At 47.1% G+C, this 12,033-nt stretch overlaps 1 protein-coding gene across 1 annotated transcript in view; it reads left to right on the forward strand.

Moving 5' to 3' along the window:
• Positions 1 to 12,033, forward strand: part of LOC143198708 (uncharacterized) — a 113,146-nt gene that overhangs the window by 37,261 nt on the left and 63,852 nt on the right. The window contains exons 11-12 of the mRNA XM_076408069.1: positions 340 to 11,301; positions 11,806 to 11,931. Of these exons, the coding sequence (XP_076264184.1) occupies positions 340 to 11,301; positions 11,806 to 11,931 (11,088 nt within the window). The remainder of the gene's footprint in view (positions 1 to 339; positions 11,302 to 11,805; positions 11,932 to 12,033) is intronic.

Raw genomic sequence — 12,033 nt, forward strand, 5'->3', positions numbered from 1 at the left:
ATGTCTGATAAGCCAGAACCGGTTGTAAAACTGCCTTTTATAGAGAAACCCTCTGAAGTCATTCCTAAATCTCCTGAAGTTGCCGAGGTCGCGAAGTCTCCAATCTCCGAGAAAGCCGAATCACCAGTGTCTGATAAGCCAGAACAGGTCGTAAAATTACCCATTGTAGAGAAACCGTCTGAACTTATTCCTAAATCTCCTAAAGTTGTCGAGGTCGCGAAGTCTCCGATATACGAGAAAGCCGAATCACCAGTGTCTGAAAAGCCAGAACCGGTCGTAAAACTACCCGTTGAAGAGAAACCCTCTGAACACATTCCTAAATCTCCTGAAGTTGCCGAGGTCGCGAAGTCTCCAATATCCGAGAAAGCCGAGTCACCAGTGTCTGAAAAGCCAGAACCGGTCGTAAAATTACCAATTGTAGGGAAACCCTCTGAACTCATTCCTAAATCTCCTGAAGTTGCCGAGGTGGCGAAGTCTCCAATATCCGAGAAAGTCGAATCACCAGTGTCTGAAAAGCCAGAACCGGTCGTAAAATTGCCCATTGTAGAGAAACCCCCTGAACTCATTCCTAAATCTCCTGAAGTTGCCGAGGTCGCGAAGTCTCCAATATCCGAGAAAGCCGAATCACCAGTGTCTGAAAAGCCAGAACCGGTGGTAAAATTACCCATTGTAGAGAAACCGGCTGAACTTATTACTAAATCTCCTGTAGTCGTCGAGGTCGCGAAGTCTCCAATATCCGAGAGAGCCGAATCACCAGTGTCTGAAAAGCCAGAACCGGTGGTAAAATTACCCATTGTAGAGAAACCGGCTGAACTTATTCCTAAATCTCCTGAAGTTGTCGAGGTCGCGAAGTCTCCAATTTCCGAGAAAGCCGAATCACCAGTGTCTGAAAAGCCGGAATCTGTCGTAAAATTACCCATTGTAGAGAAACCGGCTGAACTTATTCCTAAATCTCCTGAAGTTGTCGAGGTCGCGAAGTCTCCAATATCCGAGGAAGTCGCATCACCAGTGTCTGAAAAGCCAGAACCGGTCGTAAAATTGCCCATTGTAGAGAAACCCCCTGAGCTCATTCCTAAATCTCCTGAAGTTGCCGAGGTCGCGAAATCTCCAATATCCGAGAAAGTCGCATCACCAGTGTCTGAAAAGCCAGAACCGGTCGTAAAATTGCCCATTGTAGAGAAACCCCCTGAACTCATTTGTAAATCTCCTGAAGTTGCCGAGGTCGCGAAGTCTCCAATATCCGAGAAAGCCGAATCACCAGTGTCTGAAAAGCCAGAACAAGTCGTAATATTACCCATTGTAGAGAAACCCTCTGAACTCACTCCTAAATCTCCTGAAGTTGCCGAGGTCGCGAAGTCTCCAATATCCGAGAAAGCCGAAACACCAGTGTCTGAAAAGCCAGAACCAGTCGTAAAATTGCCCATTGTAGAGAAACCCCCTGAACTCATTCCTAAATCTCCTGAAGTTGCCGAGGTCGCGAAGTTTCCAATATCCGAGAAAGCCAAAACACCAGTGTCTGAAAAGCCGGAACCGGTCGTAAAATTACCCATTGTGGAGAAACCCTCTGAGCTCATTCCTAAATCTCCTGAAGCTGCCGAGGTCGCGAAATCTCCAATATCCGAGAAAGTCGCATCACCAGTGTCTGAAAAGCCAGAACTGGTCGTAAAATTGCCCATTGTAGAGAAACCCTCTGAACTCATTCCTAAATCTCCTGAAGTTGCCGAGGTCGCGAAGTCTCCAATATCCGAGAAAGTCGCATCACCAGTGTTTGAAAAGCCAGAACCGGTCGTAAAATTGCCCATTGTAGAGAAGCGCTCTGAACAAACTCCTAAATCTCCTGAAGTTGCCGAGGTCGGGAAGTCTCCAAAATCCGAGAAAGCCGAAACACCAGTGTCTGAAAAGCCGGAACCGGTCGTAAAATTACCCATTGTGGAGAAACCCTCTGAGCTCATTCCTAAATCTCCTGAAGCTGCCGAGGTCGCGAAATCTCCAATATCCGAGAAAGTCGCATCACCAGTGTCTGAAAAGCCAGAACCGGTCGTAAAATTGCCCATTGTGGAGAAACCCTCTGAACTCATACATAAATCTCCTGAAGCTGCCGAGGTCGCGAAGTCTCCAATATCCGAGAAAGCCGAAACACCAGTGTCTGAAAAGCCAGAACCGGTCGTAAAATTGCCCATTGTGGAGAAACCCTCTGAACTCATACCTAAATCTACTGAAGTTGCCGAGGTCGCGAAGTCTCCAATATCCGAGAAAGCCGAAACACCAGTGTCTGAAAAGCCAGAACCGGTCGTAAAATTGCCCATTGTAGAGAAACCCTCTGAGCTCATTCCTAAATCTCCTGAAGCTGCCGAGGTCGCGAAGTCTCCAATATCCGAGAAAGCCGATACACCAGTGTCTGAAAAGCCAGAACCGGTCGTAAAATTGCCCATTGTAGAGAAACCCTCTGAACTCATTCCTAAATCTCCTGAAGCTGCCGAGGTCGCGAAGTCTCCAATATCCGAGAAAGCCGAAGCATCAGTGTCTGAAAAGCCAGAACCGGTCGTAAAATTGCCCATTGTAGAGAAACCCTCTGAACTCATTCCTAAATCTCCTGAAGTTGCCGAGGTCGCGAAGTCTCCAATATCCAAGAAAGCCGAAACACCAGTGTCTGAAAAGCCAGAACCGGTCGCAAAATTGCCCATTGTAGAGAAACCCTCCGAACTCATTCCTAAATCTCCTGAAGTTGCCGATTTCGCGAAGTCTCCAATATCCGAGAAAGCCGAAACACCATTGTCTGAAAAGCTAGAACCGGTCGTAAAATTGTCCATTGTAGAGAAACCCTCTGAACTCATTCCTAAATCTCCTGAAGTTACCGAGGACGCGAAGTCTCCAATATCCGAGAAAGCCGAAACACCAGTGTCTGAAAAGCCAGAACCGGTCGTAAAATTGCCCATTGTAGAGAAATCCTCCGAACTCATTCCTAAATCTCCTGAAGTTGCCGATTTCGCGAAGTCTCCAATATCCGAGAAAGCCGAAACACCATTGTCTGAAAAGCTAGAACCGGTCGTAAAATTGTCCATTGTAGAGAAACCCTCTGAACTCATTCCTAAATCTCCTGAAGTTACCGAGGACGCGAAGTCTCCAATATCCGAGAAAGCCGAAACACCAGTGTCTGAAAAGCCAGAACCGGTCGTAAAATTGCCCATTGTAGAGAAACCCTCCGAACTCATTCCTAAATCTCCTGAAGTTGCCGATTTCGCGAAGTCTCCAATATCCGAGAAAGCCGAAACACCATTGTCTGAAAAGCTAGAACCGGTCGTAAAATTGTCCATTGTAGAGAAACCCTCTGAACTCATTCCTAAATCTCCTGAAGTTACCGAGGACGCGAAGTCTCCAATATCCGAGAAAGCCGAAACACCAGTGTCTGAAAAGCCAGAACCGGTCGTAAAATTGCCCATTGTAGAGAAACCCTCCGAACACATTCCTAAATCTCCTGAAGTTGCCGAGGTCGCGAAGTCTCCAATATCCGAGAAAGCCGAAACACCAGTGTCTGAAAAGCCGGAACCGGTCGTAAAATTGCCCATTGTAGAGAAACCCTCTGAACTCATTCCTAAATCTCCTGAAGTTGCCGAGGTCGCGAAGTCTCCAATATCCGAGAAAGCCGAAACACCAGTGTCGGAAAAGCCAGAACCGGTCGTAAAATTGCCCATTGTAGAGAAACCCTCTGAACTCATTCCTAAATCTCCTGAAGTTGCCGAGGTCGCAAAGTCTCCAATATCCGAGAAAGTCGCATCACCAGTGTCTGAAAAGCCAGAACCGGTCGTAAAATTGCCCATTGTGGAGAAACCCTCTGAACTCATACCTAAATCTCCTGAAGCTGCCGAGGTCGCGAAGTCTCCAATATCCGAGAAAGCCGAAACACCAGTGTCTGAAAAGTCAGAACCGGTCGTAAAACTGCCCATTGTAGAGAAACCCTCTGAACTCATACCTAAATCTCCTGAAGCTGCCGAGGTTGCGAAGTCTCCAATATCCGAGAAAGCCGAAACACCAGTGTCTGAAAAGCCAGAACCGGTTGTAAAATTGCCCATTGTAGAGAAACCCTCTGAGCTCATTCCTAAATCTCCTGAAGCTGCCGAGGTCGCGAAATCTCCAATATCCGAGAAAGCCGATACACCAGTGTCTGAAAAGCCAGAACCGGTCGTAAAATTGCCCATTGTAGAGAAACCCTCTGAACTCATTCCTAAATCTCCTGAAGCTGCCGAGGTCGCGAAGTCTCCAATATCCGAGAAAGCCGAAGCATCAGTGTCTGAAAAGCCAGAACCGGTCGTAAAATTGCCCATTGTAGAGAAACCCTCTGAACTCATTCCTAAATCTCCTGAAGTTGCCGAGGTCGCGAAGTCTCCAATATCCAAGAAAGCCGAAACACCAGTGTCTGAAAAGCCAGAACCGTTCGTAAAATTGCCCATTGTAGAGAAACCCTCTGAACTCATTCCTAAATCTCCTGAAGCTGCCGAGGTCGCGAAGTCTCCAATATCCGAGAAAGCCGAAACACCATTGTCTGAAAAGCTAGAACCGGTCGTAAAATTGTCCATTGTAGAGAAACCCTCTGAACTCATTCCTAAATCTCCTGAAGTTACCGAGGACGCGAAGTCTCCAATATCCGAGAAAGCCGAAACACCAGTGTCTGAAAAGCCAGAACCGGTCGTAAAATTGCCCATTGTAGAGAAACCCTCCGAACTCATTCCTAAATCTCCTGAAGTTGCCGATTTCGCGAAGTCTCCAATATCCGAGAAAGCCGAAACACCATTGTCTGAAAAGCTAGAACCGGTCGTAAAATTGTCCATTGTAGAGAAACCCTCTGAACTCATTCCTAAATCTCCTGAAGTTACCGAGGACGCGAAGTCTCCAATATTCGAGAAAGCCGAAACACCAGTGTCTGAAAAGCCAGAACCGGTCGTAAAATTGCCCATTGTAGAGAGACCCTCCGAACTCATTCCTAAATCTCCTGAAGTTGCCGAGGTCGCGAAGTCTCCAATATCCGAGAAAGCCGAAACACCAGTGTCTGAAAAGCCGGAACCGGTCGTAAAATTGCCCATTGTAGAGAAACCCTCTGAACTCATTCCTAAATCTCCTGAAGTTGCCGAGGTCGCGAAGTCTCCAATATCCGAGAAAGCCGAAACACAAGTGTCTGAAAAGCCAGAACCGGTCGTAAAATTGCCCATTGTAGAGAAACCCTCTGAACTCATTCCTAAACCTCCTGAAGTTGCCGAGGTCGCGAAGTCTCCAATATACGAGAAAGCCGAAACACCAGTGTCTGAAAAGCCGGAACCGGTCGTAAAATTACCCATTGTGGAGAAACCCTCTGAGCTCATTCCTAAATCTCCTGAAGCTGCCGAGGTCGCGAAATCTCCAATATCCGAGAAAGTCGCATCACCAGTGTCTGAAAAGCCAGAACCGGTCGTAAAATTGCCCGTTGTAGAGAAACCCTCTGAACACATTCCTAAATCTCCTGAAGTTGCCGAGGTCTCGAAGTCTCCAATATCCGAGAAAGTCGCATCACCAGTGTCTGAAAAGCCGGAACCGGTCGTAAAATTACACATTGTGGAGAAACCCTCTGAACTCATTCCTAAATCTCCTGAAGTTGCCGAGGTCGCGAAGTCTCCGATATCCGAGAAAGCCGAATCACCAGTGTCTGAAAAGCCAGAACCGGTCGAAAAATTACCCATTGTAGAGAAACCCTCTGAACTCATTCCTAAATCTCCAGAAGTTGTCGAGGTCGCGAAGTCTCCGATATCCGAGAAAGCCGAATCACCAGTGTCTGAAAAGCCAGAACCGGTTGTAAAACTGCCTTTTGTAGAGAAACCCTCTGAAGTCATTCCTAAATCTCCTGAAGTTGCCGAGGTCGCGAAGTCTCCAATATCCGAGAAAGTCGAATCACCAATGTCTGATAAGCCAGAACCGGTTGTAAAACTGCCTTTTATAGAGAAACCCTCTGAAGTCATTCCTAAATCTCCTGAAGTTGCCGAGGTCGCGAAGTCTCCAATCTCCGAGAAAGCCGAATCACCAGTGTCTGATAAGCCAGAACAGGTCGTAAAATTACCCATTGTAGAGAAACCGTCTGAACTTATTCCTAAATCTCCTAAAGTTGTCGAGGTCGCGAAGTCTCCGATATACGAGAAAGCCGAATCACCAGTGTCTGAAAAGCCAGAACCGGTCGTAAAATTGCCCATTGTAGAGAAACCCCCTGAGCTCATTCCTAAATCTCCTGAAGTTGCCGAGGTCGCGAAATCTCCAATATCCGAGAAAGTCGCATCACCAGTGTCTGAAAAGCCAGAACCGGTCGTAAAATTGCCCATTGTAGAGAAACCCCCTGAACTCATTCCTAAATCTCCTGAAGTTGCCGAGGTCGCGAAGTCTCCAATATCCGAGAAAGCCGAATCACCAGTGTCTGAAAAGCCAGAACAAGTCGTAATATTACCCATTGTAGAGAAACCCTCTGAACTCACTCCTAAATCTCCTGAAGTTGCCGAGGTCGCGAAGTCTCCAATATCCGAGAAAGCCGAAACACCAGTGTCTGAAAAGCCAGAACCAGTCGTAAAATTGCCCATTGTAGAGAAACCCCCTGAACTCATTCCTAAATCTCCTGAAGTTGCCGAGGTCGCGAAGTCTCCAATATCCGAGAAAGCCAAAACACCAGTGTCTGAAAAGCCGGAACCGGTCGTAAAATTACCCATTGTGGAGAAACCCTCTGAGCTCATTCCTAAATCTCCTGAAGCTGCCGAGGTCGCGAAATCTCCAATATCGGAGAAAGTCGCATCACCAGTGTCTGAAAAGCCAGAACTGGTCGTAAAATTGCCCATTGTAGAGAAACCCTCTGAACTCATTCCTAAATCTCCTGAAGTTGCCGAGGTCGCGAAGTCTCCAATATCCGAGAAAGTCGCATCACCAGTGTCTGAAAAGCCAGAACTGGTCGTAAAATTGCCCATTGTGGAGAAACCCTCTGAGCTCATTCCTAAATCTCCTGAAGCTGCCGAGGTCGCGAAATCTCCAATATCCGAGAAAGTCGCATCACCAGTGTCTGAAAAGCCAGAACCGGTCGTAAAATTGCCCATTGTGGAGAAACCCTCTGAACTCATACATAAATCTCCTGAAGCTGCCGAGGTCGCGAAGTCTCCAATATCCGAGAAAGCCGAAACACCAGTGTCTGAAAAGCCAGAACCGGTCGTAAAATTGCCCATTGTGGAGAAACCCTCTGAACTCATACCTAAATCTACTGAAGTTGCCGAGGTCGCGAAGTCTCCAATATCCGAGAAAGCCGAAACACCAGTGTCTGAAAAGCCAGAACCGGTCGTAAAATTGCCCATTGTAGAGAAACCCTCTGAGCTCATTCCTAAATCTCCTGAAGCTGCCGAGGTCGCGAAGTCTCCAATATCCGAGAAAGCCGATACACCAGTGTCTGAAAAGCCAGAACCGGTCGTAAAATTGCCCATTGTAGAGAAACCCTCTGAACTCATTCCTAAATCTCCTGAAGCTGCCGAGGTCGCGAAGTCTCCAATATCCGAGAAAGCCGAAGCACCAGTGTCTGAAAAGCCAGAACCGGTCGTAAAATTGCCCATTGTAGAGAAACCCTCTGAACTCATTCCTAAATCTCCTGAAGTTGCCGAGGTCGCGAAGTCTCCAATATCCAAGAAAGCCGAAACACCAGTGTCTGAAAAGCCAGAACCGGTCGCAAAATTGCCCATTGTAGAGAAACCCTCCGAACTCATTCCTAAATCTCCTGAAGTTGCCGATTTCGCGAAGTCTCCAATATCCGAGAAAGCCGAAACACCATTGTCTGAAAAGCTAGAACCGGTCGTAAAATTGTCCATTGTAGAGAAACCCTCTGAACTCATTCCTAAATCTCCTGAAGTTACCGAGGACGCGAAGTCTCCAATATCCGAGAAAGCCGAAACACCAGTGTCTGAAAAGCCAGAACCGGTCGTAAAATTGCCCATTGTAGAGAAATCCTCCGAACTCATTCCTAAATCTCCTGAAGTTGCCGATTTCGCGAAGTCTCCAATATCCGAGAAAGCCGAAACACCATTGTCTGAAAAGCTAGAACCGGTCGTAAAATTGTCCATTGTAGAGAAACCCTCTGAACTCATTCCTAAATCTCCTGAAGTTACCGAGGACGCGAAGTCTCCAATATCCGAGAAAGCCGAAACACCAGTGTCTGAAAAGCCAGAACCGGTCGTAAAATTGCCCATTGTAGAGAAACCCTCCGAACTCATTCCTAAATCTCCTGAAGTTGCCGATTTCGCGAAGTCTCCAATATCCGAGAAAGCCGAAACACCATTGTCTGAAAAGCTAGAACCGGTCGTAAAATTGTCCATTGTAGAGAAACCCTCTGAACTCATTCCTAAATCTCCTGAAGTTACCGAGGACGCGAAGTCTCCAATATCCGAGAAAGCCGAAACACCAGTGTCTGAAAAGCCAGAACCGGTCGTAAAATTGCCCATTGTAGAGAAACCCTCCGAACACATTCCTAAATCTCCTGAAGTTGCCGAGGTCGCGAAGTCTCCAATATCCGAGAAAGCCGAAACACCAGTGTCTGAAAAGCCGGAACCGGTCGTAAAATTGCCCATTGTAGAGAAACCCTCTGAACTCATTCCTAAATCTCCTGAAGTTGCCGAGGTCGCGAAGTCTCCAATATCCGAGAAAGCCGAAACACCAGTGTCGGAAAAGCCAGAACCGGTCGTAAAATTGCCCATTGTAGAGAAACCCTCTGAACTCATTCCTAAATCTCCTGAAGTTGCCGAGGTCGCAAAGTCTCCAATATCCGAGAAAGTCGCATCACCAGTGTCTGAAAAGCCAGAACCGGTCGTAAAATTGCCCATTGTGGAGAAACCCTCTGAACTCATACCTAAATCTCCTGAAGCTGCCGAGGTCGCGAAGTCTCCAATATCCGAGAAAGCCGAAACACCAGTGTCTGAAAAGTCAGAACCGGTCGTAAAACTGCCCATTGTAGAGAAACCCTCTGAACTCATACCTAAATCTCCTGAAGCTGCCGAGGTTGCGAAGTCTCCAATATCCGAGAAAGCCGAAACACCAGTGTCTGAAAAGCCAGAACCGGTTGTAAAATTGCCCATTGTAGAGAAACCCTCTGAGCTCATTCCTAAATCTCCTGAAGCTGCCGAGGTCGCGAAATCTCCAATATCCGAGAAAGCCGATACACCAGTGTCTGAAAAGCCAGAACCGGTCGTAAAATTGCCCATTGTAGAGAAACCCTCTGAACTCATTCCTAAATCTCCTGAAGCTGCCGAGGTCGCGAAGTCTCCAATATCCGAGAAAGCCGAAGCATCAGTGTCTGAAAAGCCAGAACCGGTCGTAAAATTGCCCATTGTAGAGAAACCCTCTGAACTCATTCCTAAATCTCCTGAAGTTGCCGAGGTCGCGAAGTCTCCAATATCCAAGAAAGCCGAAACACCAGTGTCTGAAAAGCCAGAACCGTTCGTAAAATTGCCCATTGTAGAGAAACCCTCTGAACTCATTCCTAAATCTCCTGAAGCTGCCGAGGTCGCGAAGTCTCCAATATCCGAGAAAGCCGAAACACCATTGTCTGAAAAGCTAGAACCGGTCGTAAAATTGTCCATTGTAGAGAAACCCTCTGAACTCATTCCTAAATCTCCTGAAGTTACCGAGGACGCGAAGTCTCCAATATCCGAGAAAGCCGAAACACCAGTGTCTGAAAAGCCAGAACCGGTCGTAAAATTGCCCATTGTAGAGAAACCCTCCGAACTCATTCCTAAATCTCCTGAAGTTGCCGATTTCGCGAAGTCTCCAATATCCGAGAAAGCCGAAACACCATTGTCTGAAAAGCTAGAACCGGTCGTAAAATTGTCCATTGTAGAGAAACCCTCTGAACTCATTCCTAAATCTCCTGAAGTTACCGAGGACGCGAAGTCTCCAATATTCGAGAAAGCCGAAACACCAGTGTCTGAAAAGCCAGAACCGGTCGTAAAATTGCCCATTGTAGAGAGACCCTCCGAACTCATTCCTAAATCTCCTGAAGTTGCCGAGGTCGCGAAGTCTCCAATATCCGAGAAAGCCGAAACACCAGTGTCTGAAAAGCCGGAACCGGTCGTAAAATTGCCCATTGTAGAGAAACCCTCTGAACTCATTCCTAAATCTCCTGAAGTTGCCGAGGTCGCGAAGTCTCCAATATCCGAGAAAGCCGAAACACAAGTGTCTGAAAAGCCAGAACCGGTCGTAAAATTGCCCATTGTAGAGAAACCCTCTGAACTCATTCCTAAACCTCCTGAAGTTGCCGAGGTCGCGAAGTCTCCAATATACGAGAAAGCCGAAACACCAGTGTCTGAAAAGCCGGAACCGGTCGTAAAATTACCCATTGTGGAGAAACCCTCTGAGCTCATTCCTAAATCTCCTGAAGCTGCCGAGGTCGCGAAATCTCCAATATCCGAGAAAGTCGCATCACCAGTGTCTGAAAAGCCAGAACCGGTCGTAAAATTGCCCGTTGTAGAGAAACCCTCTGAACACATTCCTAAATCTCCTGAAGTTGCCGAGGTCTCGAAGTCTCCAATATCCGAGAAAGTCGCATCACCAGTGTCTGAAAAGCCGGAACCGGTCGTAAAATTACACATTGTGGAGAAACCCTCTGAACTCATTCCTAAATCTCCTGAAGTTGCCGAGGTCGCGAAGTCTCCGATATCCGAGAAAGCCGAATCACCAGTGTCTGAAAAGCCAGAACCGGTCGAAAAATTACCCATTGTAGAGAAACCCTCTGAACTCATTCCTAAATCTCCAGAAGTTGTCGAGGTCGCGAAGTCTCCGATATCCGAGAAAGCCGAATCACCAGTGTCTGAAAAGCCAGAACCGGTTGTAAAACTGCCTTTTGTAGAGAAACCCTCTGAAGTCATTCCTAAATCTCCTGAAGTTGCCGAGGTCGCGAAGTCTCCAATATCCGAGAAAGTCGAATCACCAATGTCTGATAAGTCAGAACCGGTTGTAAAACTGCCTTTTATAGAGAAACCCTCTGAAGTCATTCCTAAATCTCCTGAAGTTGCCGAGGTCGCGAAGTCTCCAATATCCGAGAAAGCCGAATCACCAGTGTCTGATAAGCCAGAACAGGTCGTAAAATTACCCATTGTAGAGAAACCGGCTGAACTTATTCCTAAATCTCCTGAAGTTGTCGAGGTCGCGAAGTCTCCGATATACGAGAAAGCCGAATCACCAGTGTCTGAAAAGCCAGAACCGGTCGTAAAATTACCAATTGTAGGGAAACCCTCTGAACTCATTCCTAAATCTCCTGAAGTTGCCGAGGTGGCGAAGTCTTCAATATCCGAGAAAGTCGAATCACCAGTGTCTGATAAGCCAGAATTGGCCGTAAAATTACCCATTGTAGAGAAACCGTCTGAACTTATTACTAAATCTCCTGAAGTCGTCGAGGTCGCGAAGTCTCCAATATCCGAGAGAGCCGAATCACCAGTGTCTGAAAAGCCAGAACCGGTGGTAAAATTACCCATTGTAGAGAAACCGGCTGAACTTATTCCTAAATCTCCTGAAGTTGTCGAGGTCGCGAAGTCTCCAATTTCCGAGAAAGCCGAATCACCAGTGTCTGAAAAGCCGGAATCTGTCGTAAAATTACCCATTGTAGAGAAACCGGCTGAACTTATTCCTAAATCTCCTGAAGTTGTCGAGGTCGCGAAGTCTCCAATTTCCGAGAAAGCCGAATCACCAGTGTCTGAAAAGCCGGAATCTGTCGTGAAATTACCCATTGTAGAGAAACCGGCTGAACTTATTCCTAAATCTCCTGAAGTTGCCGAGGTCGCGAAGTCTCCAATATCCGAGAAAGCCGAGTCACCAGTGTCTGAAAAGCCAGAACCGGTCGTAAAATTACCAATTGTAGGGAAACCCTCTGAACACATTCCTAAATCTCCTGAAGTTGCCGAGGTCGCGAAGTCTCCAATTTCCGAGAAAGCCGAATCACCCGTGTCTGAAAAGCCAGAACTGGCCGTGAAATTACCCATTGTAGAGAAACCGGCTGAACTTATT

The sequence above is a fragment of the Rhynchophorus ferrugineus genome, unplaced genomic scaffold (genome assembly GCF_030347505.1).
Source record: "Rhynchophorus ferrugineus isolate W39M unplaced genomic scaffold, kcgeb_rfMv2 rfM6, whole genome shotgun sequence".
Classification (NCBI taxonomy): Eukaryota; Metazoa; Arthropoda; class Insecta; order Coleoptera; family Curculionidae; genus Rhynchophorus; species Rhynchophorus ferrugineus.